Consider the following 25,876-nt stretch of genomic DNA (forward strand, 5'->3'; position numbering starts at 1 on the left):
ATGCATGTGTCTATAATAAGAAGATGAATCCACGAGGATGTCAACAATCCTGTGGGAGCCATCAGGGAAGCAGCATGACGAGACCCAGGCAGGACCGCAGAGACAGGCCCAGCCACGACCCGAAGTCCACGACTTAATCCAGAACTCAGGATAGAGGTTCCAGGGCACAGGACCACAGCAAGAGGATCAGCCTCGACTCCGGATCCCGGCATAGATATAGACACAAAACAAGAAATTTGGGAGAGGCTGGGTTAATCGGAACATGAGAATACACAGACACAGACAGACAGAAGGAAGAACAAGCGCTCCCTTAGGATAGGTTAAGGGAAAAGGGTAGCAAGTAAGAGAGTAAGAAACAGAGGTGGAGAGGCACACGCAGGGAACAAAGGCCCCACTGGAGCCTTAGTTGGAAATTGAGCAGAGGTAGGGAGGTATGCTGTGAATATGGTCATAACACTCCCCGGCCTGGATAAGCCACTCTGCAAACCTGTTTCCCTCTAATAAAACCTGGAGAGGTCAGAGAGGGAAAAGGGTTTAGATAAAGAGAGGATAGAAAGAATCGATTACAGGAGTAGAGAGTATGAGAATTAGAGAGAGAACAGATTTAGAAGAATGAGTAGTAGTAATAACCTTATTTTTCAATATACGATCCAAGTTTTTAGGATTTAAATGAAAGAGCAAGAACCAAAATGTAGGTGAAGAGGCACAGCGTATCTACGTCAATGCAGTCTTATTAGATTATTATATCAACTATAAGCTTTTTCAAAAAGGAAGGTCGTAAGCGTACCAATAAAACGGATAGGCTGTCGGCCGCCCGAACACAAACTGGAAGCTGATTCCACGAAAGTGGAGCTTGATAAGAAAAGGCTAGAAGGCCAGAGAGAAGAAGTGTGTTTTTAGTGTAGATTTAAAAACCCCTAGGGTCTGGGCCGACCTCACATGGAGGGGCAGAGTGTTCCAGAGCCTAGGGCCAGCTGCTGCGAAGGCTCGGTGCCCTCGGGTTTTTAGCCTGGTCTTGGGCACTACCAGCAGCAGCTGGTCAGCAGACCTTAAAGCTCTGGCTGGGGTGTAGCGCTGGAGCAGTTCAGCTATATAGGCCGGAGCCAGCCCATTTAGTGCTTTAAAAACAAATAAAAGGATTTTAAAATCAATTCTGAACCGAACTGGAAGCCAGTGTAGTGAGGCCAGAATAGGGGTGATGTGGTCGCGCTTTTTGTGGCCAGTCAGCAAACGTGCAGCTGCGTTTTGGACTAGCTGCAGGCGTTTAATTGAGGCCTGGTCCATACCCACATACAGAGCGTTGCAATAGTCCAGTCTCGAGGTTACAAAGGCGTTAATAACCCTTTCTAAGTCATTAAAAGATAAATACGACTTGGTTTTGGCCAATAGTCTTATTTAAAAAAAGCAGGATTTGACTACGGTGCTGACCTGCTTGTCGAATTTAAAAGTGCTAGTGAAGGTCACTCCAAGGTTCATGACCGAGGGGAGGATGTTTTTTTTGAGAGCCCAGAATATCAACCGGAGAGGCTGGAGGTTGCGGTCCAAAAAAGATGACCTCGGTCTTGTTCTCGTTGAGGTTGAGAAAGTTTTGGCTCAGCCAGGATTTGATCTCTGCTAAGCAGTCCATCAGCTGCTGTAGTGAGTTAACATTTGAATTGAGTGGCAGATAGATCTGTACATCGTCGGCGTAGCAGTGGAAGGGGATGTTGTGTTTTGTGAGAATTGAACCTAGGGGCAGTATGTACAGTAGAAAAAGGATGGGGCCCAGAATCGAGCCTTGGGGAACCCCACAGGTAAGAGGGGCTATGGCTGAGGAGAAGGCACCTAGCTGCACTAAGAAGCTACGGTCTGTCAGGTAGGACCTGAACCATGCAAGGGCAGAGCCTGTGATGCCAGTGGACTGTTCAAGCCGTGACAGCAGGATGCTATGGTCCACAGTGTCAAAGGCAGCTGTCAGATCTAACAGCACCAAGACAGCTGGGCTACCTGAGTCGGCGGCTAGGAGCAGATCATTAAAAACTCTTCAAAGGGCTGTTTCAGTGCTGTGCATGGGTTTGAAGCCAGACTGAAACTTTTCATGGATTCCATGCGTGGTTAAAAAAGACTGCAGCTGGGCGTAGACCAGAGGTGGGACCAAGTCATTGTTTTGCAAGTCCGAGTCAAGTCTCAAGTCTTTGCGCTCAAGTCCGAGTCAAGTCTCAAGTCTTTGTGCTCAAGTCCAAGTCAAGTCTCAAGTCAGGATGGGCAAGTTCAAGTCAAGTCCAAGTCCTAAACTTTGACAAAACGAGTCTTAAACAAGTCATTATGTGCTTTTCAACATAGTATAGTTTGACAAAAAGATCCTGAAAAAGTCATGACACTGTGTGTTGAAATGGTTTTGAATAAACACATCAGTATTTTAAAAAGTAAAATTGTATCAAGTGCATCAGACAACTCAAATTACTCCATTTGAACCATATTATAAATAAGTAAAGAATGGTCATAGTATATAGCAGGGCTGTTTAATAGTTTTCTGTGTGTCGGTGTTTCAGTGTTTCAGTGTTTCAGTGTTTCAGTGTTTCTGTGTTTCAGTGTTTCAGTGTTTTGTGTTTATGTGTGTCAGTGTTTCAGTGTTTCAGTGTTTTGTGTTTTGTGTGTCAGTGTTTCTGTGTTTCAGTGTTTTTGTGTTTCAGTGTTTCAGTGTTTTAGTGTTTTCAGTGTTTTGTGTGTCAGTGTTCCAGTGTTTCAGTGTTTTGTGCTTCTGTGTTTTTGTGTGTCAGTGTTTTCAGTGTTTCAGTGTTTCTGTGTTTCAGTGTTTCAGTGTTTTGTGTTTACGTGTGTCAGTGTTTCAGTGTTTCAGTGTTTTGTGTTTTGTGTGTCAGTGTTTCAGTGTTTCAGTGTTTTTGTGTTTCAGTGTTTCAGTGTTTTAGTGTTTTCAGTGTTTTGTGTGTCAGTGTTCCAGTGTTTCAGTGTTTTGTGTTTTTTGTGTGTCAGTGTTTCAGTGTTTCAGTGTTTTAGTGTTTTCAGTGTTTCAGTGTTTCAGTGTTTCAGTGTTTTGGGTGTCAGTGTTTCAGTGTTTCAGTGTTTTGTGTTTTTGTGTGTCAGTGTTTCAGTGTTTCAGTGTTTCAGTGTTTCAGTGTTTTGGGTGTCAGTGTTTCAGTGTTTCAGTGTTTTGTGTTTTTGTGTGTCAGTGTTTCAGTGTTTCAGTGTTTCAGTGTTTCAGTGTTTTGGGTGTCAGTGTTTCAGTGTTTTGTGTTTTTGTGTGTCAGTGTTTCAGTGTTTCAGTGCTTCAGTGTTTCAGTGTTTTGTGTGTCAGTGTTTCAGTGTTTCAGTGTTTTGTGCTTCTGTGTTTTTGTGTGTCAGTGTTTTCAGTGTTTCAGTATTTCAGTGTTTCAGTGTTTCAGTGTTTCAGTGTTTCAGTGTTTTGTGTGTCAGTGTGTCAGTGTTTCAGTGTTTCAGTGTTTCAGTGTTTCTGTGTTTCAGTGTTTCAGTGTTTTCAGTATTTCAGTGTTTTGTGTTTCAGTGTTTCAGTGTTTCAGTGTTTGTGTGTCAGTGTGTCAGTGTTTACAGCCTTTCTTTGCTCTGATCAATCCCCAGGGATCCTCCCCTGGAAGGAATATAGCAGGATGAGAGAAAAACATTTAAAAAACGTATCTTAGAAGTGGCTATAGCATTTGATGCAATTCTAAAAGATAGTCAGATTCCTAAAAAGTTACAAACGGATGCTGGAAAATAATTATTTGTTTCTTCAGCAAGGCTTCAAAAATCTTTGTTAAATAATTATTTTCCAGCATCCGTTTGTAACTTTTTAGGAATCTGACTATCTTTTAGAATTGCATCAAATGCTATAGCCACTTCTAAGATACGTTTTTTAAATGTTTTTCTCTCATCCTGCTATATTCCTTCCAGGGGAGGATCCCTGGGGATTGATCAGAGCAAAGAAAGGCTGTAAACACTGACACACAAAACACTGAAACACTGACACACTGAAACACTGAAACACTGAAACACTGAAACACAAAACACTGAAATACTGAAATACTGAAACACTGAAAGCACTGACACACAAAAACACAGAAACACAATTAAAATACTGATGTGTTTATTCAAAACCATTTCAACACACAGTGTCATGACTTTTTCAGGATCTTTTTGTCAAACTATACTATGACTTTCTCTAATTTTTTTTAATTTTTTATTAGAGATCCTATACTGACATTGCAGACAAAACTATATAATATATTTCTTAACTACATACTATACTTGGACTTTTTTCAAGATACTTTTAACATACTATACTAGTACTTTTAAATTAAATGTTTGGACATTCTACACTGTGACTCTTTTTTAAAATGATATGTAGGAAATACTATACTATGATTTGAAGACAACAGTTTTTTTAAAATGTAAAAAACACTTTTTTTATTTGCAGAATTTCATATTTACAATTTATTGTTTTCACCCCATAGGAATCAATAATACATTTATACTGATTGCAACATCCCCAGGATCTTCTCCAGCATAGAATCCCCCAGATGAAGGGAAATATTATAATGGAGTTTTTGCACTTCGGCCAAAGTATTCATGTGTACAGTATGCTGTTTTTGACACAAAGATGCATTACATCTACAAACAGAGCATACAATGCGAGCACATGATACACTTTTGGTGTTTGTTTCATTTCTTCGGTAATGTTACAGAATGTTTCGGAAAATGAAGATTCCAGTACCACTTTAAATGTTTCGTTTACAATCGTTTCCCAATGACCCGGAATAGTACTGCCAGAATGAACGATATCCAAAATGTCTTCTAGTTTACAAACTTCAGCCGTTCTGTTTACACTGGGATCACTACTCATTCTGTTTTCAATCGTCATCAACAACACACTTATTAAACAGGTATTGACTGCATTCTGATAGATAAATACAGATTGTTTTCCATAGTAGTTACCCATTTTTATTTTGACTTTTAGAAAAGTCAAAGTATCGAAAAAAATCCCTGGCTTCAAATCAACCACTGGTTATTAGTCTTCTTCCTCTCCATCCAGTTCGGCATGGATCTTTTCAAGTCTCTCCTTGAGGCGTCTGCAGTTTTGAGATTGTGCAGAAAAGCCTCCGAAGCGCCTTGGATCCTCCATTCAGCCGTGTAAATGTTTATATCATTAAGACTCTGGTCAATCGCAGTAATGAAGTCGGCGAGCCAAAGTCTTTTTCATTAACGCGTTGTAATTGTTTCTGAAGAAATATTCTGGAATGTCATTCACACAATCGTGTTGCCTCTGGCTGGGGTGACTGACTCGGCATCCATTGCAGATTTCTTCTCTGTACCGATGCAGCACCCTCTCCAGAATATCAACCAACTCCGATTTCACTATGTTCAAAAACAGAGACGTCTTGGCCCCAGGAGTAACATCAGCAGCTGTAGTATTGCAAGATTTGGGTGTCCACAATGGTGGGGACGATAGTAGTCCAGGAGTTTGTTCCTGGCTGCAACTCGCGGGGGGAGACTTGGTTTTTCTCAGATCCCTGGCTAGTTTTCAACGGGCGTCTTAGTGGGGTCCTTCGTTTTAGATGATTTGCTGAGTGGGGGGTGGACTTAATGCGTTGAGTGGGGGGAGTCATCTGTAGAATTGAGAGTTTTTAGAAAAGTTCTTTAAGCTTTGTAGCTTTTTCATCTATCATTTCCAACCAAGCAGCAAGAGGTCAAATGTAAGAATAAGTAATAGTTTGTCACGATTTTACGGAAAAAGTCAAAAGTATAGTTTGTCTGAAAAAAAAAATATATATATATATATATATATGGAAAAGTCATTGTGTACAATAGTATGTTGAAAAACAAAAACAAAAAAGAAAACTCAAGTCATTACAAAATAATGAATATTTTACCAAGTTATAAAGTTTTGCATCCATTAAAGTGTAACTATAAGTATCTTTGTAGGAGAAAAAACAAAAAACAAATAATTTAAGTTACTTCCATAAAACTGGATTGTCTTACCTTTAAGAGTCACAGTCTTAAATAAAATCTGTTCAGAAAAAGTACTTTCTACCAGTTGTAAAGTTGTCATACATAAAACTGTATCCAAAAAGTAAGTGAAAGACAACGGGAGAAAAAAAAAAAAAAAAACTTCCCCTTTTAGAGTCACAGTCTTTAAGAAAATACATTTTATTACAAAATAATTGACATTCTACCAGTTGCCAAATGTTCCTACATTAAAGTGTATCAAAAAAGTATCTTGGTAGCTGAAAATAACTAAAATATCAGAGAAAACCTACATTATTTAACTGTACAAGTGTTTTTAAAAGTTTTGCATACCTCAAAGTGTGTCAAAAAGTATCTTGACATGAGAAAAAAGCCAAAATCTGCCTTGTGTCAGTGAATAAGTGTTAAAATCACAAACTTATAGATAAGCTAGAGGCTATTTTAGATTTGTCTATTAGAGTTAAAGGGTTAAATAACATTTTCAACTGCTGTTCATAGTTACTGGATACATAACGAACCTCATCATTATCTCGATTTTCTACTTCCATTTTTATTTAACAGTGAAACGTCTTATTTTAGTACAGTCTAGTCAAAGGAGTTAATACTATTACTATATATGAAAGCAAAAATAAAACACATTTTCATTTGTTATGGTTGCTTAATTGAAAAACACACCATTCGCCACATTTTCAGAAAGACATATTACATTTGACCAAGTTAATGTCGTAGTGCATACAAGGTAATAGACTTAACGATTTGCACTGCTGCTTCTCTCCGCGTTTCATTTACAGTGATCGGTTTATCGTTCAATTCACATTGCCCAAGTAGATGTTTAGGGGTCTCTTGGAAGTAAATGAATGCATTTTTTATATCAGATAAGTGCATTAACATCACTTGCAAATTCTCTATCCTTTCACCCGCAACGATTATAATCTGCTTTGCTTCTTCTTCGGTTTCACCATTATTAGCTCTGAATGTAATCCTTTCTGGGGCTTCTTGTGCTTCTTGTGGTCTGTTGAATACCTGGCATAGGATTTGTTTAGCTGTAAGGACGGGTACCATATAATTGTCTTCAAAAGCTTTGTCTATGTCATCACACGTTTTGGCATATCCTTCGCTGTAATGACAACCGATACTAGAATAGAGATCCTCCAACAGTCTTTTAATACATGTTCTGGCACTGTCGCCAATTTGGGCAATTCCATAGTATCGTGCTTTTTCTCTCATTATATTGAAGCAAAGCTCTGCCATTGCTTTTGGTATTTGTTCAACACATTCGCAGCAGTCGGTTAGCGGTAGATGATCTATAAGATTATTATGATCCGGTAATGGCTCTACAACACTATCAGCATCCTCTATAGTTAGTTGAAATTTCTTCACTTTGTTCCTTTTTCTTTTCACCTTCCTTCTTTTTGTCTTTTTCCGTCCTATTGTCCCTTTTCTTTTCATTCGCAATCTGCGTTTGCTTTCTGTAGAAATGAGAGTTTCTTTCACCCGTATAATGTCCCTCGCTGTTTGACTCTTTTTAAAAAGTTATTTTTCATCTATCATTTTCAACCAAGCAGCAAGAGGTCAAATTTAAGAATAAGTAATAGTTTGTCATGATTTTTCGGGGAAAAAGTCAGAGCACAATGTCACATCTTAAAGACAGCTTGAACTGGATAGATGGTTAGTCTTTTTTCAAACATACCATACGTTCTGCATGTTAGTATATTTGGCCAATCGGGTTAGGCCCTACTGCCCCACTCCCTCAATAGGGAAGTCACGCTTTGGGAAAGAGGTGTTTAATTTCACAGATCTGACTTAATTGTTGTTGTGATGGCTGAAGGAAGAGGGACGGGGGAGGAAAATTCAGAGGGTGAAGAAGCAGAAAGATAACTTGTTTGTAAAACGGACAGCACGTCAGTTTCAGGAAAGATGACACCGGTTTTATGCATGACATGCCAAATATCCTGAAGCCCTACAAAAAAGTATATTGTGTTGAAAATATCGCAAAAAGTCGTAATATTGTATAATGTAATAGTTGCATGTTGTATTTTGATAAAAATCACTGTATATTCAAAAATATAATGGAGAGAAAAAAATATATATATATATATCACAGTATGTTGAAAAATATGAAAAAAGTAATGTTGTGTTAAAATAACATGAAAGAAATCAAAAGTAAAGCATCTAAAAACATATATTTAAAAAAAAAGTAATGTTAGTCAAGTAATTCATTACAAATGAATGAATATTTTACCAAGTTATAAAGTTTTCCATACATAAACGTGTATTTTACAGTTCCTTTGTGAGAGAATTACGCACAAATTGCAGTATTTTATCTGTTTTATGTATATATATATATAATTTGTTGCACTGTTGGAGGAGCCTGTGACCTATGTTTTTCATTGACATATCTACACTGTAGCTAATGGGCATATGCCTTAAAGCCTTGAAACTTGAAACTTAAAATTATCAGAAACTGCATTGTCTCACTGAAAACAGCTCTAAAGAAAAACCAATTCCATACAAAAGTACTTAACTTTCTACCAGTTGTAAAGTGTTGCTCACTTCAAAAGTGTATCTAAAAAAGTATCTTAGTAACAAAAACAAAAGCATTAATGTCAACAACGCCTCAAAGGGCGGACTCCTGAGTTCCGTAATGCCCCCCTACCATGGCATTTGGACTATTTACATCATCCAGGGCTCAACACCAGTAAATACAGCTCTCTTTATCCGCTCTCCAAGCCTCCAAGGGCGGGCTCCTGAGTTCCGTAATGTCCCCCTAACATGACACTTAGATTATTTTCATCATCCAGGGCTCAACACCAGTAAATGTAGCCTCATGTAACTTCATATAGGGATTCATTAATAGTTGTGTGAAGTAATTAAACAATAAAAAGGGGAGACAGTCTCACACATCCAGACTCCATTTTTCATGAAGAGCCTCCGACGGAGGGTCTGAACCCGGCACAGATACTGCATCCGTTTCTTGACTGGAGCTCCCGACGGATGGCGGTAAGTTGTCACAGGCGTCTCGCTGATTAAACCCATATCGATGCGTCTCTTTGCCATTTTCGTTTTTGAAAGTTTAGGTGACTTGGTGAGTGGAAATGACTGGCTTTTTATCTAGTTTGCACGGATTTCTTTTTTTACCTAGCTCCATCCCCACCTCTATCTTCTGACATCACAGCAAAAGGAAGGGGGGAAGGGGTGAGAGGGGGACGGGGTGCGAGGGGGATGGGGTGACAGGAAGGGGTGAGAGGGGGACGGGGTGCGAGGGGGATGGGGTGACAGGAAGGGGTGAGAGGGGGACGGGGTGCGAGGGGGATGGGGTGCGAGACATGTTACAACATCTCACCACCCTCACATCAAAGGACATACATCAAAGGCTAATTAGATTAGACATCAAAGGATCTACTACAAGGGAGAATATCACACCTACATGTCACAACACCTCACCTCTCACATCAAAGGATAGACATCAAAGGGTAATTAGATTAGACAACAAAAGGATCTACTACAAGGGGGAATTCACACCTACATGTTACAAACACCTCACCCCTCACATCAAAGGATAGACATCAAAGGGTCAGACATCAAAGGCTAATTAGATTACACAACAAAGGATCTACTAAAATGGGGAATATCACACCTACATGTCACAAACACCTCACCCCTCACATCAAAGGATAGACAACAAAGGGATCAGACATCAAAGGCTAATTAGATTACACAACAAAGGATCTACTACAATGGGGAATATCACACCTACATGTGATAACACCTCGAACAAAGGGGATCATTAGCATATCAAAGGGGCTCATTAGCATAAGTAGGGGGCGGGACTTAGAAGGTGTGACCTGTCACTTTTTATGCATACTAATGTGATTGAAACAGCATTGGTAATACTACTCAAGGCATGTGACTCAAGTCCACACCTCTGGCGTAGACTACTCGCTCCAGGGCTTTAGATAAAAAAGGTAGCTGGGAGATGGGCCTAAAATTTGCGAGAATGGAGGGGTCGAGATTCTTCTTTTTAAGGAGTGGCTTAACCACGGCATGTTTGAAGGCAGCTGGGACACATCCTGAGCTAAGAGAGGTGTTTAAAAGTAATAAAATACTTGCTCCAACTGAATCAAAAACATCTCTGAGAAGGCGAGCGGGAATGCTGTCTGAGGTGCAGTTTGTCGGCCGCAGGTGCTTGACTACATCCGAGAGAGAAGAGAGGGATACAGGCTCAAAGTGGTCGAGGACAGCAGGGCACAGAAAAGGAGCAGGATCTGGGGTAGCACTAGTGTGGGCTAGCCTAAGAGCAGATACCTTTTCAATAAAAATGTAAGAAACTTATCACAGAGAGTAGTCGATGGCACAATAGAAGCAACATCACAGGGATTAATGATCGAGTTGAGGACATTAAAGAGAACCTGAGGTTTATGGCTGTTTTTGGAGATGAACAGAGAAATGTGCTCTGTTTTGGCTGCTTTGACTGCCGTCTGGTAGTCGGAAAGGCAAGCACGAAGGATTTCTAGGGAGACATGGAGTTTATCCTTTTTCCATTTTCTCTCTGCACGCCTGCAAGCGCGTCTGAGAGCACGAGTACAGTCATTGAGCCACGGCTCTGATAGAACTTTGGTGCGTCTAAGCGTAAAAGGAGCAACAGAATCCAGTATTAGTGTGCATGTCAAATCAAACATGGAGATAAGCTCATCAGCACTAAAAGCACAGTTCACATCTAATTTACAGATCGGAGAAGCATTAAAAACATCAGAGAACTGTGAGGCAATCAAGGGGTTAATCGAACGCAGACGACGCGCAGGGGCATGTGATTCGACTCCTGCGGAAGGGATGTAGGTTGTAAACAGAACCGGTAAATGGTCTGAGATACGCTTTGCTGCACATATTTCATCCACAGATACAGACAGTCCAAACGATAATACTAAGTCCAAAGTGTGTCCTTTTTCGTGTGTTGGGCCAGCCACGGACTGAACGAGACCAAAAGAATCAAGGAGATTTAAAAAGTCCCTAACCAGAGGTTTGGACTCGCAACACACATGGACATTGAAGTCTCCGGAGATCAAAACACGATCATATTTCACCATGATCCCGGACAGAAAGTCAGAAAAGTCATTTATAAAATCCTTATTGCACTTTGGCGGACGATACACGACTGCGCAGAGTATAGGCGAGGCCGGGTTCAGTTCAAAAAGCTGCAACTCAAAGCTGGCATAGCTAGTTACAGGGTGAAGCAATCGGCATTGGAGGCTAGCTCTAAACACTGATGCTATGCCCCCACCATGGCCGGGGGCACGGGGGGAGCTGAAGAATGTACAGTCAGGAGGAAGAAGTTCAGAGAACGGTGTATACTCGCCAGCGTGGGCCCAGGTCTCCGTCAGGAACATCAAATCCAGTTCACGAGAGGTGAAGAAGTCGTTTAGCAGGAACGTTTTGTAAGTTATAGTTATAGTTTACCAGATAAGGGCTACGTGTCTCAGACAGACAAAAACCCCAAAAGAGCACGTTCTTTGTCTTAACACAGATCATATGTACTTTCCCACCTGCCTACCTCCATTTCTATCCAAACCACAATCTCCCCCTTTGTTGTTAGTTATAAAGAAATTATATTCAAACTTAATACAAAATTCAAGAAACACAAACTATGACTACTTACAAGAATCCCCTTGAAATACCTTCAAAACCATTAAAAAACTTGCATGAAAATGTATGTTTAGTGTTTACTAAGTGGGAAGAGTGAGACCAGATAAAAGAGTTCCTCATGTTCAAGCTTGAGTTCCTGTTTCTCGATAAGCAATGACTCGTGATCTTTATGTGTAAACAGTACATTGTTAGCAATAACAAAATAAAGCTTGTTGTAGACTCTCATCTCGTTAACAAGACCTACTGTGTGACTTTAACTTAGTGTTTGAGTTCAATAATACTTTTGATTTGGAACAGCTTTCAGAACAACATCTCATTTTCTGTTAATGGTTGGCATGAAAGTTGTGATCTTTATTTACTGAGTAGGAAGGGCAGGGCTGTTCGGTTCTTCTTCTTCTGAGGAAAAATAATATTTGCAGAATGCTTGGGGTGACGATCACATGCCATGTTTCGTTTTGTCAATGTAGACAAGGCTGTGTCCTTAGTTGAAAGTAGTATCACTTTTGGACAAGGCAGTGCGCACCGCTTGTCATGTGACGATGAACAACCAATCATAGCCTGCTCTCCTGTCTTCAGTAAACACCTGTCTTCAGTATGAGAAGCATATTGTATTACTGTAGGGTCTACGAGACCCAGAGTTTAGGATCTGTACACTGTTCCCTCTTATTGGACATTGTATGAGCTCTGCTGCCACAGAGACAGAATGCACTTCTACACAAAGACAGATTTAACATCAGCAAGATACTGTCATTTCAATATTTATAAAAAAAATAATGCAGTCGGTTTGAGGATAAGGTTTTAACAAAAAGAAGTGGCCCTTTTTTAAATTACAAATGATATGTATTGTCTTTCGTAGGGTAGTCCATGTAAACATTTGTAAATCAAACACATACTTTTAAAAGACTTTAAATTGTCAGAACTCAAGAAATTGTGTTTCTTACGGATGGTACAGTGGTGGTATGAATATGGCTTTCTGTCCTGTTCAAAAATCCCTGCGTACCTACTACCAGCACGTTGACTGCCACACTAAGAAGGAGAAGACTCTGGATATGTGCTTTGGAACTGTTAAGGGCGCTTACAATGCATCCCCGCTTCCACCACTTGGGACATCTGACCACAGTGTAGTCCACCTATGCCCTGTCTATCGGAGGCTACTTGAGAGGCTACTTGAGAGGCTACTTGAGAGGGAGAAACCTCAAGTTAAGACTGGATGTGGAATAAGGACAGCATTATGGCTCTGCAGGGATGCTTTGACTGGACACAGTGGGAAACATTCGATACCCCCGATATTAATGAACGGGTTGGGACAGTGTCTAGTTATATTGATTTGTGTGTAGATTCTGTGATACCCACTAAGTCTTTCAAAAATATATTCGAATGACAAGCCCTGGGTGTCTCACAGTTTAAAGAAGCTGATTATTCTGAAGAAAAAAGCTTATAAAAACCAGGATGAGTCTGCTAGGAGAGACATGTATAGTTATAAGGAGAAGTTGGAGGCAGCTCTGGCTTCTCCCAGAGAAGCATGGCAGGGACTTAAAAACATGACGAATGCTCCACACAAGGGCAGGGGAAAACCGTCTCCTGTCTTGATCAGTGGTGAGCAGTGGCGGCCGGTCCATAGGGGCACTAGGGGCGCCGCCCCACCTCTTCCCATATTAAAACAAATAAATAAATAAATAAATAAATAAAAATAAAAATAAAAAATATATTTAAAAAAATATATATATTTTTATTTTTAATGAACAAGGTAAATATTATATAATTGGTATCAGTAAAATGTATAATCTACAATAAAATCTCATTTAAAATTGTGTTACGATGTCTAAAGTTACTGATAAGTCACATGTTTCCTGCCTGGCCTTGCCCGTGTACCTTCTCTCGTCTGGGCGCTAAGAGAGGAGCCCTCAACCAGTGCAGCAGCAGCCACTAGCAGCTGACTGTTGCTATCTGTAACGTGTAAACTATGCCGCGAAAACATAATTTCAGCCAATCAGCGTCATCAAATATGATGGTCACAGGGCTCCTACGTGAGCGCCCGGTGCAGTCTGTGAGTTATTTGGACTCGTATCCAAGGAGACAAAACAGGAAGCTGTCATACACTCTGGAAGCTACAGCTAATGAAAACTCCGTTTTTGACATAAAAATGTAATTATGGATCATCAATCATTTTTCAAAGTGACAGACACATTGGATTAATTTATGGATTAACCTTCAACTGCGTTTTTCTCGTTTTTGATCAGAATTGTTATTCTGCAAAAGGTGAGCATATCTCCATGTTTTGCTACCTAAAGCTACGTCGTGTGATGTCTGTATTTGCTTCCCCTGTCGCGAGTTCTGATCGCTCAGTGATGATACTTATATTTCTAGAATATGTGGAATCTCAGTTTGTAAGCTTGTTTGTGCATATCCCATAAGTATATCGATTGATTTATACCTAGAGTGCGTTAGCATTTTTTCGCTCAGGGCTCATTTAGACGCTTCTTGTGAGACTTGTGTTTTGTTTCGGTAAACATGGTTCATATCATCAGTTAGATGCGTTTCCTCTGAGTAGGACACATGAATAGTTTATTACATTTTAAGAAGCCTTGAGACACAGTTTCGTGAGAAAAAAAACGGGGGAAAAAAGCCCCTTAACAGGTTAAATGGGAATTAAATCAGTGTTCCCAAAGCCCCGGTGTTCTGCAGTTTGTGTGGGCCTACTGTACTGTTGCACAGTTTATGCTGTAGAAACTATGTCCAGGACAAGGTGTTTGGAAGTTTTGGAAGATTCATAGCTAACCACACTGAAGTTATGGAGGTATTGATCAGTCTTCTCATATTTTTAAGCCTCAAATTGTCCTTCTCCCCCCCTCTAACATCACCAGAAGTCATGATTTAAGGGGTCTTTTCTCAAAAGGAATTACCGGGGGAGCATCCCCCCGGACCCCTCTAGTATTGTTTGATCACCATTTCCACAGCCCCACCTAAAATATTTTCCACCAGCCGCCACTGGTGGTGAGGGAAGGGAGACGGCAAATCATTTGAACACCTTCCATCTCTTCAGGAAGTGTAATACACGAAAAAGCCCTGGCCCCGATAATATTGAAGGAGCTGTTTTAAAACACTGTGCAGAACAACTTGCACCTGTGTTCACAGACATGTTTAGGTCTTCCCTTAATCTGCAAAAAGTCCCTTCTCTTTGGAAAACATCTACAATTATTCCAGTGCCTAAAGTCCCCAGGCCAGTGAGCCCAATGACCTTCGGCCTATAGCACTCACCTCACTGGTGATGAAATGCTTTGAGCGTTTAGTTAAGAGGCATTTCATCTCACAAACGCAGCACCTCTTAGATCCCATGCAATTTGCATATCAGGCCTCTAGAGGGGTGGAAGATGCTATCGCCTGCTGCATCTTCTGCACACTCACCTCGAGAAGCCGACAGCCCATGTAGAGATCCTATTTGCCGACTTCTCATCGGCTTTTAACACCATCAAGCCAAGTGTTTTAGCAAATATTTGAACTGAAGAATTCTCACTTGAACCTGGTCTGACCTCCTGGATCGTTGACTTCCTCAACTGTAGAACTCAGCAGGTCAAAATAGGCATGGCACTTTCTGAGACGATAACTACCTGGATAGGCTCACCCCAGGGATGTGTCTTATCCTCTCTTTTATTCATTTTATACACCAACTCCTGAGCACTTTTCCCAACAGGCACTTTATTAAGTATGCACTTGATACGGCCCTGGTCAGCATCCTATTTGATGAGGAAGAGGAGCATGGGCCTGTCCTTGACTTCTTTATTAACTGGTGTGAGAAGTCAAACCTGCTTCAAACACCTCAATCACAAAGGAGATGGAAATAGATTTTAGAATAGCACAATCCCCCAACCCTATAGATAGGGAGCCCATTCAATGTGTCACTGAGTACGAGTATCTTGGTGTCGTGCTTGACCACAAGCTCAGATGGGATGTTTGGTCTGAGAAAGTGAATGCCAAGTCTCAACAAAGAATGTTCTTTTTACGTAAATTGTCTTTTAATGTCAGCAACAGAATGGTTAAGATGTTTCATCATGCTTTTATTGAAAGTGTGCTCTCCTTCGGCGTCATATGTTGGTTCAGCAACGCCACTGAGGCACAGAAAAAGTCCGTCAGGAGGGCCGTAACATTGTCCAGTAAATTGACAGGAATCTCATTTGCTAATATAGAAAGCTTATACAAGGACAGAGTTTTAAAATTGGCACACAATATTGTGGGTGACCCGAGGCACCCTCTTAACTCTTATTTTGAACTGCTGCCATCCGGGCGGAGATATCGTGCCCCTCTGTTTAAAAAGAACAGATCTACAGTAGGCTGTCTGTCGTCCCACAAGCCATCAAACTCCTGAATCAGTGATGGCTAGGACGCACTGTTTACCCAGCTGGTCTGGCAGCTGGTCTCCTCTCCTCTCACATTTGACTTACTTTCTTATATTTATAAACACATTTCTTTTAAATATTTGTTTTGCTAATTTTTACTTGAACTTAACATATTTGTTTCAATTTTATATTTTTATTGCACATTTTTCTACGTTCCTATAATTATGGAAATATTTTTGTTTCTATTTTCTTTTTTAGTTTTATCGCAAATATTTACTTATTTGTGTATAAATACTTTTTAAATAAATGTACTTTATATTTGTATCACATATTTCAAATTTGACTTCTCGTTAAACCATTTTATTAAATTATATTTCATTAATTGAACATTTTACCTTCTTGATTAATATTTCTTTATTTAATATTTGTCATTGGCCTTTTTTTCTACCTTTCTATAATCATATTCTTTATTTAAAAACATTTTTCTATTGCAAATGTTACTCTTACTTCTTGTGTTAATAAAGACATTTATATTCTATTTTATTTTATTATTGGATATTTTTACTTGTCACTTATTATATTGTATTTTAATTATACTTACTTTATTTATAATTCTACTAATGACCGTTGACCTGTGAGCTGTAGTAACCTCATGCGGACACTAGAGGGCGGCAGAGCGTCATGAAACATCCACTGCAACAAACGAGACTTTCAAAAAACAATAAAATAAATTATTATTGCAGATGTTACTCTTAGTACAGCGGATAAGCTCTCATATTATAACAATTGTGCATTTTATGAGAAAAGCATGACATTTCTAACATAGTTAGAGCATACCATAAGGTTTATTTTCAGATGTGGAGGGAAGTCAGATTTGACCCGTGATGACCGTGAGAGGTCAAATCCAAGATGGCCACCAGTCTCTCGGGTCAAATGTTCAAACACGCTTAATTTTGGAACCAAACATTGTAGAAAAACATTTAAGGTGTCATATCCAACTAAATTAGGGATGCCCAATCATTTGGTGATACTTTTGAGATCGCCAGAATTCAAGAAAATGAATTTAGTTGAAGATAAAGGTAGAAATTGACCAAATATAAGCTGTCAATCAGTTGAAATTTGCTGTGTGTGTGTGTGTGTGTGTGTGTGTGTGTGTGTGTGTGTGTGTGTGTGTGTGTGTGTGTGATGTGTCATATCCAACTAAATTAGGGATGCCCAATCATTTGATGATACTTTTGAGATCGCCAGAATTCAAGAAAATGCATTTAGGTGAAGATAAAGGTAGAAATTGAACAAAAATAAGCTGTCAATCAGTTGAAATTTGCAAAATGTGTGTGTGTGTGTGTGTGTGTGTGTGGTATATTCCAGTGGATTTATGGTCACCCAGCGCTAGCATTACTACAGAGACTGGAGGAATATGGCTTTACTTGGCACAGTCTGCATGCTGATGAAAACATTTGTTTTTGTCTTCAAATACATACTAACATGATTGTGACGAGCATCATATTTGTTCCCCGCCCAACTCTCTAAGTCTAAGTGCTTGAACTCCGTGACAGGAGGATGAAGTATGTATAAATGGATGGAACTATCAACAAAACAGCGTTTTATTCCCCAATGTCATATTTAATAGAAAAATAATAATAATAATGTAAACCAAAGAGGGAGATGGAAAACAGTTCCATGTAGAGCACAAACAGCTCTCTTAACCCTCGCTGTTAACAAAGGGCTGCACTCAACTATAAGGTTCACCGCTGTCCCTTTCCACTTATAGAGGGTTGGGGTTCGATTCCCTGCCTGTCCACCTATAAAGCCAAGGTAGCGCAGCTTTTTTTCTGTTCTTTAGTGGCTCACATGGACATTTAGAGGTCATGCAAAGAAAGGGTTATGTTTGTTGTGTGTGTGACAGAGAGTGCAGAGAGAACATTGGCAAAGGGGATTTGTTTGTCCTAGCATGGCTGTACAATTACAAATACAAAGGTTACCCATTTAGACTCCATGGCATGGAGAAAAAAACTCATTTTAAATGACTCTAAGGATATAACAAGTTTTAGAAAATTGAAAGATTGATGGATTTTTGCCCACATGCGGTAAACATCTTAATTGAATGTTCTGTGTGCAACATGAGGACAATAACCACAAGTGTACTCACAGTACCTTTTTTCTCTGGCACTGAAGTTGCAAGGTTTCAGCATGTTGTCCCTCTCTAAACCTTTCTGTTCCCCATTCTTCTTTCTCCAATAAGTGGTGCATCATTATTTTTCTATTAAATATGACATTGGGGAATAAAACGCTGTTGTTTTGTTGATAGTTCCATCCATTTATACATACTTCATCCTCCTGTCACGGAGTTCAAGCACTTAGAGAGTTGGGCGGGGAGCAAATATTATGCTCGTCACAATCATGTTAGTATGTATTTGAAGACAAAAACAAATGTTTGCTTCAGCATGCAGACTGTGCCAAGTAAAGCCATATTCCTCCAGTCTCTGTATTAATGCTAGCGCTGGGTGACCACACACACACACACACACACACACACACACACACACACACACACACACACACACACACACACACACACACCACATTTCAACTGATTGACAGCTTATTTTTGGTCAATTTCTACCTTTATCTTCACCTAAATGCATTTTATTGAATTCTGGCGATCTCAAAAGTATCATCAAATGATTGGGCATCCCTAATTTAGTTGGATATGACACCTTAAATGTTTTTCTACAATGTTTGGTTCCAAAATTAAGCGTGTTTGAACATTTGACCCGAGAGACTGGCGGCCATCTTGGATTTGACCTCTCACGGTCCTCACAGGTCAAATCTGACTTCCCTCCACATCTGAAAATAAACCTTATGGTATGCTCTAACTATGTTAGAAATGTCATGCTTTTCTCATAAAATGCACAATTGTTGTGCTTATCCGCTGTACTATATGTACTATATGTACTATATGGCTCAGTCAGTAGGGGCTTGGACTGGGAGCCGTAGTGTCGCTGGTTCAAGTCCCCGACCAGACCTAAATATGGAGTGTGGACTTCTACTTGGAGAGGTCCCAGTTCACCTCCTGCCCTGCCGTGGTGCCCTTGAGCAAGGCACCGGACACCCCCCTTCCCCCCCACTCCCATTGCTCCCCGGGCGCTGTACAATAGCTGCCCACTGCTCCTAGTACTAGACTCCTTGTACTAGGATGGGTTAAAAGCAGAGGCCAAATTTCACTGTGTGTGCTGTGTGCTCTGCATGTGTGACCATTAAAGAGGGTTTCATCCCTCCCTATTCTTTCTAAATGCATATTTTCTACTTTTTAATTTCTATTTTGATATGTTTCAAATTTTTGAAATGTTTATTTCTACTCTTTTAATTTCTAATGATGTGCAATGCCTTGTTTTTTATGCTGCTGCAACGCAAACATTTCCCAATTTGGGATCAATAAAGTACATCTTATCTAATAGGAACCAAAAATACAGTTACGTTGAAGTTGCACTCAATTGCATTTTGATAAAGTGCCATTTTGAATAAAACTTTTTTTTACAGGATTCCCTTCAACACATTAACTTCAATGAAAACATTTCTCTACTAAAATATTTTTTTATGGTGATTAATTGTCTCTTTGTTGTGATTTTCTGTCCCTTTGCAGCTGTTTTCCATCTAATTGTAGGACTCTTTAAAGTAAAGACACTACATACTGATATACACCTGAACATCAGCAGGAGAGGACTCTTTAAAGTAAAGACACTACATACTGATATACACCTGAACATCAGCAGGAGACGACTCTTTAAAGTAGAGACACTACATACTGATATACACCTGAACATCAGCAGGAGAGGACTCTTTAAAGTAGAGACACTACATACTGATATACACCTGAACATCAGCAGGAGAGGACTCTTTAAAGTAGAGACACTACATACTGATATACACCTGAACATCAGCAGGAGAGGACTCTTTAAAGTAGAGACACTACATACTGAGATACACCTGAACATCAGCAGGAGAGGACTCTTTAAAGTAGAGACACTACATACTGATATACACCTGAACATCAGCAGGAGAGGACTCTTTAAAGTAGAGACACTACACACTGATATACGCCTGAACATCAGCAGGAGAGGACTCTTTAAAGTAGAGACACTACATACTGATATACACCTGAACATCAGCAGGAGAGGACTCTTTAAAGTAGAGACACTACATACCGATATACACCTGAACATCAGCAGGAGAGGACTCTTTAAAGTAGAGACAGTACATACTGAGATACACCTGAACATCAGCAGGAGAGGACTCTTTAAAGTAGAGACACTACATACTGATATACACCTGAACATCAGCAGGAGAGGACTCTTTAAAGTAGAGACACTACATACTGATATACACCTGAACATCAGCAGGAGAGGACTCTTTAAAGTAGAGACACTACATACTGATATACACCTGAACATCAGCAGGAGAGGACTCTTTAAAGTAGAGACACTACACACTGATATACACCTGAACATCAGCAGGAGAGGACTCTTTAAAGTAGAGACACTACATACTGATATACACCTGAACATCAGCAGGAGAGGACTCTTTAAAGTAGAGACACTACATACTGATATACACCTGAACATCAGCAGGAGAGGACTCTTTAAAGTAGAGACACTAAATACTGATATACTGTACACCTGCACATCAGCAGGAGAGGACTCTTTAAAGTAGAGACACTACATACTGATATACACCTGAACATCAGCAGGAGAGGACTCTTTAAAGTAGAGACACTACATACTGATATACACCTGAACATCAGCAGGAGAGGACTCTTTAAAGTAGAGACACTACATACCGATATACACCTGAACATCAGCAGGAGAGGACTCTTTAAAGTAGAGACACTACATACTGAGATACACCTGAACATCAGCAGGAGAGGACTCTTTAAAGTAGAGACACTACATACTGATATACACCTGAACATCAGCAGGAGAGGACTCTTTAAAGTAGAGACACTACATACTGATATACACCTGAACATCAGCAGGAGAGGACTCTTTAAAGTAGAGACACTACATACTGATATACACCTGAACATCAGCAGGAGAGGACTCTTTAAAGTAGAGACACTACATACTGATATACACCTGAACATCAGCAGGAGAGGACTCTTTAAAGTAGAGACACTACACACTGATATACACCTGAACATCAGCAGGAGAGGACTCTTTAAAGTAGAGACACTACTTACTGATATACACCTGAACATCAGCAGGAGAGGACTCTTTAAAGTAGAAACACTACATACTGATATACACCTGAACATCAGCAGGAGAGGACTCTTTAAAGTAGAGACACTACATACTGATATACTGTACACCTGGACATCAGCAGGAGAGGACTCTTTAAAGTAGAGACACTACATACTGATATACTGTACACCTGGACATCAGCAGAAATGTAAAAAAAAATCTACTTTTGCTGGTGCTGTTGCATTTAAAATCAAATAGTTGACTAAAACAAACTTGAAAGAAATCAAATACATAGTGTTGTTTTTTCATTTGTTTATATTTATTATGATAATTGTTGAATGCAAATTGTGTAAACAAGGTAATAAAGTAAGTACTGAAGTAGCTTTAAGTCAGTGTATTGATCAGGGCAGAGCCAGGTGAGCTAAAGTCACTCAATACAAAGGTAACTAGACAAAAACAGGAGGAACAAACGAGAAAGAATTCTAGTGTTATTTTGCATTTGAATGTCTTTGTATTGATTGTTATTATTAGTTGAATTATCAGACTAAATCTCTGGTGACTTGAAATTAAAAGCAAGAAGCTAAACTTAGACAGGAGAAACAAACGTGAAATAAATCAAACGTGTCAGTATTGTTATCATTATCATTATTATTTTTTTATTGATTGACAAGACTTTAACTTAACAAGAAAACAATGGACTAAACATAAATATAGAAATGTACTATTAAGTAAATATGAAAAATATAAGATACATATAAAAATTGACTATTAACTAAACATGATAAATATAACATAAATATAAAAATGAACTATTAAGTAAATATGAAAAATATAACTTAAATATGAAAATGAACACTATAAACCAAACATGACGATATAACATAAACCTGATAACTTGTAATGACTAAATGTTCCTCTTATTTAGGGGTGCTAGAAGCAAAGGAATAGTTTATTAATTTTAAAATTAAGGTTGTTTTTTTGCCCCTAGTGGCAAAAAAACTGCACATCACTGTGAGTCTCTTCTGGAACCTTTGTTGATGTCTAACCAGATCTAATAACTGTTAAGTGTTTAAATATATATCCTGACTGGCTGTGAGTATATGTTGTTGCTCACTCACTTTGAGCTTTAGACTTTACTTGAAATGTTTTAATGTCTTACTAATTTTTGATGTTGTGAGTTTGTTTTTTAAAGTTTTTAAAGCCGATGTCAGGGCTGCCTTTGAGTCTTATGTTTTCCTTTTTAGTCATCGTTGATGTTTGGGCGGATACAAGAAAAGGAATTGATGAATCTTCTCCACCGTGGTGTTGTCCTCCTCTGCGTTGTTGGGATCGGCTCATTGTTCGGCTCAGGTGGATCCACCCTCACTTCCTGTTCCACCTCCAACTCCACCTTTACCTCCACAAGCTCCTCCTTCACCACGCAGAGTGCCTGTGGTGGTTTTTTCAGCTGTTTCTTCAGCAAGGCGGCTATCTCTGCATCCTTTTCCTCAACACAACGTTCCTTCTTTTGTTCCAGTTCCTGGTTTCTCTCATGCAAAGCGACTATCTCTGCATCCTTCTCCTCCACACAACGTTCCTTCTTTTGTTCCAGTTCCTGGTTTCTCTCATGCAAAGCGACTATCTCTGCATCCTTCTCCTCCACACAACGTTCCTTCTTTTGTTCCAGTTCCTGGTTTCTCTCATGCAAAGCAACTATCTCTGCATCCTTCTCCTCCACACAACGTTCCTTCTTTTGTTCCAGTTCCTGGTTTCTCTCATGCAAAGCAACTATCTCTGCATCCTTCTCCTCCACACAACGTTCCTTCTTTTGTTCCAGTTCCTGGTTTCTCTCATGCAAAGCAACTATCTCTGCATCCTTTTCCTCAACACAACGTTCCTTCTTTTGTTCCAGTTCGTGGTTTCTCTCATGCAAAGCAACTATCTCTGCATCCTTCTCCTCCACACAACGTTCCTTCTTTTGTTCCAGTTCCTGGTTTCTATCATGCAAAGCAACTATCTCTGCATCCTTCTCCTCCACACAACGTTCCTTCTTTTGTTCCAGTTCCTGGTTTCTATCATGCAAAGCAACTATCTCTGCATCCTTCTCCTCAACACAACGTTCCTTCTGTTGTTCCAGTTCCTGGTTTCTCTCATGCAAAGCAACTATCTCTGCATTCTTCTCCTCCACACCACGTTCCTTCTTTTGTTCCAGTTCCTGGTTTCTCTCATGCAAAGCAACTATCTCTGCATCCTTTTCCTCAACACAACGTTCCTTCTTTTGTTCCAGTTCGTGGTTTCTCTCATGCAAAGCAACTATATCTGCATCCTTCTCCTCCACACAACGTTCCTTCTGTTGTTCCCGTTCCTGGTTTCTCTCATGCAAAGCAACTATCTCTGCATCCTTCTCCTCCACACAACGTTCCTTCTGTTGTTCCAGTTCCTGGTTTCTCTCATGCAAAGCAACTATCTCTGCATCCTTTTCCTCAACACAACGTTCCTTCTTTTGTTCCAGTTCGTGGTTTCTCTCATGCAAAGCAACTATCTCTGCATCCTTCTCCTCCACACAACGTTCCTTCTTTTGTTCCAGTTCCTGGTTTCTATCATGCAAAGCAACTATCTCTGCATCCTTCTCCTCAACACAACGTTCCTTCTGTTGTTCCAGTTCCTGGTTTCTCTCATGCAAAGCAACTATCTCTGCATCCTTTTCCTCCACACAACGTTCCTTCTGTTGTTCCAGTTCGTGGTTTCTATCATGCAAAGCAACTATCTCTGCATCCTTCTCCTCCACACAACGTTCCTTCTGTTGTTCCCGTTCCTGGTTTCTCTCATGCAAAGCAACTATCTCTGCATCCTTCTCCTCCACACAACGTTCCTTCTGTTGTTCCAGTTCCTGGTTTCTCTCATGCAAAGCAACTATCTCTGCATCCTTTTCCTCCACACAACGTTCCTTCTGTTGTTCCAGTTCGTGGTTTCTATCATGCAAAGCAACTATCTCTGCATCCTTCTCCTCCACACAACGTTCCTTCTGTTGTTCCCGTTCCTGGTTTCTCTCATGCAAAGCAACTATCTCTGCATCCTTCTCCTCCACACAACGTTCCTTCTGTTGTTCCAGTTCGTGGTTTCTATCATGCAAAGCAACTATCTCTGTATCCTTCTCCTCCACACAACGTTCCTTCTGTTGTTCCAGTTCGTGGTTTCTCTCATGCAAAGCAACTATCTCTGCATCCTTCTCCTCCACACAACGTTCCTTCTGTTGTTCCAGTTCGTGGTTTCTCTCATGCAAAACGACTATCTCAAAATGTTTCACCTCAAGACAACGCAACTTCTCTTGTTTGAGTTCCTGGTTTGTCTTTTGCAAGGCAGCCATCTCTGCATCCTTCTCCTCAACACAGGGTTCTTTCAGTTGTTTGAGATCCTGGTTTGCCTTTCTCAAGGTGGCAATCACTGATTTGTCCTTCTCGTGCATCTTGAGGAGCTTTCCATATTTCATGTTCAGTTCCTCATTGTTTCCACGCAAGACTTTCTGCTCAATTTCCAGGGCATTCATTTTCACATTGTGCCTCACTTCTGGTTCCACTTTCACCTCCACAACCTCTTTCTTGTCCACCTTCGCCTCCTCCACCATACAACGTTCCTTCTCTTGTTTCAGTGTTTGGTTTTCCTTCAGCAAGGCGGCCATCTCTGCATCCTTCTCCTCCACACAACGTTCCTTCTGTTGTTTGAGATCCTGGTTTGCCTTTTCCAAGGTGGCCATCTCTGCTTTGTCCTTCTCATGCAACTTGAGGAGCTTCCCATATTTCATGTTCAGGTCCTCATTGTTTCCGCGCAATACTTTCTGCTCAATTTCCAGGGCATTCATTTTCACATCGTGCCTCACTTCTGGTTCCACTTTCACCTCCACATCCTCCTTCTTGTCCACCTTCTCCTCAACACAACGCTCCTTCTCTTGCTTCAGTGTTTGGTTTTCCTTCAGCAAAGCAGCTATCTCTGCATCTTTCTCCTCAACGCAACGCAACTTTTGTTGTTTGAGTTCCTGGTTTGTTGTTTGCAAGGCGGCCATCTTTGCCTCCTCCTTAACACAACGCTCCTTCAGTTGTGTGAGTTCCTGGTTTCTCTCACGCAAATCAGCTATCTTTACAGCTTTGTCCTCAACACAATGATCCTTTTGTTGTTGGAGTTCCTGGTTTCTCTCACGCAGAGCAGCTATCTCTACAGATTTCTCCTCAAGACAACGCTCCTTTTGTTGTTTGAGTTCTTGGTTAGTCTTTTGCAAGGCGGCCGTCTTTGCATCTTTCTCCTCAACACAACGCTCCTTCTCTTGTTTCAGTGTTTTGTTTTCCTTCAGCAAGGCAGCTATCTCTTTATCCTTCTCCTCCACACAACGCTGCTTCTGTTGTTGGAGTTCCTGATTTGTCTCACGCAAAGCAGCCATCTCTACACCTTGCTCCTCAACACAGGGTTCTTTCAGTTGTTTGAGTTCCTGGTTTGCCTTTCTCAAGGCAGCCATCTCGGCTTCGACCTTCTTGTGTGACCTCTGGAGGTTTCTGTATTTCATGTTCAGGTCCTCATTGTTGACGCGCAAGACGTTCTGCTCAATTTCCTGGGCTTTCACTTTCACATTGTGCTTAAACTGCAAAGCTGATTCCTCTGTATATGCTTTGAGCATCGCTTCCTTCTTTTTAGCGCCTTCAATCTCAAGCTTATCCCTTAAAGTCCTCTCCTGCTCCA

The 25,876-nt window shown here is 40.2% G+C and overlaps 1 protein-coding gene across 1 annotated transcript; it reads right to left on the bottom strand.

The window, feature by feature from the left end:
• Positions 1–402: 402 nt before the first annotated feature.
• Positions 403–25,814, bottom strand: LOC117479111 (trichohyalin-like). Its single transcript, XM_034126132.1, has 2 exons — positions 24,885–25,814; positions 403–507 (listed from the first exon to the last, which is right to left on the bottom strand). Exons 1-2 carry the CDS (start codon positions 25,812–25,814, stop codon positions 403–405), a joined length of 1,035 nt encoding a protein of 344 aa, XP_033982023.1.
• Positions 25,815–25,876: the final 62 nt, after the last annotated feature.

This window comes from Trematomus bernacchii, unplaced genomic scaffold (genome assembly GCF_902827165.1).
Source record: "Trematomus bernacchii unplaced genomic scaffold, fTreBer1.1, whole genome shotgun sequence".
NCBI lineage: Eukaryota > Metazoa > Chordata > Actinopteri > Perciformes > Nototheniidae > Trematomus > Trematomus bernacchii.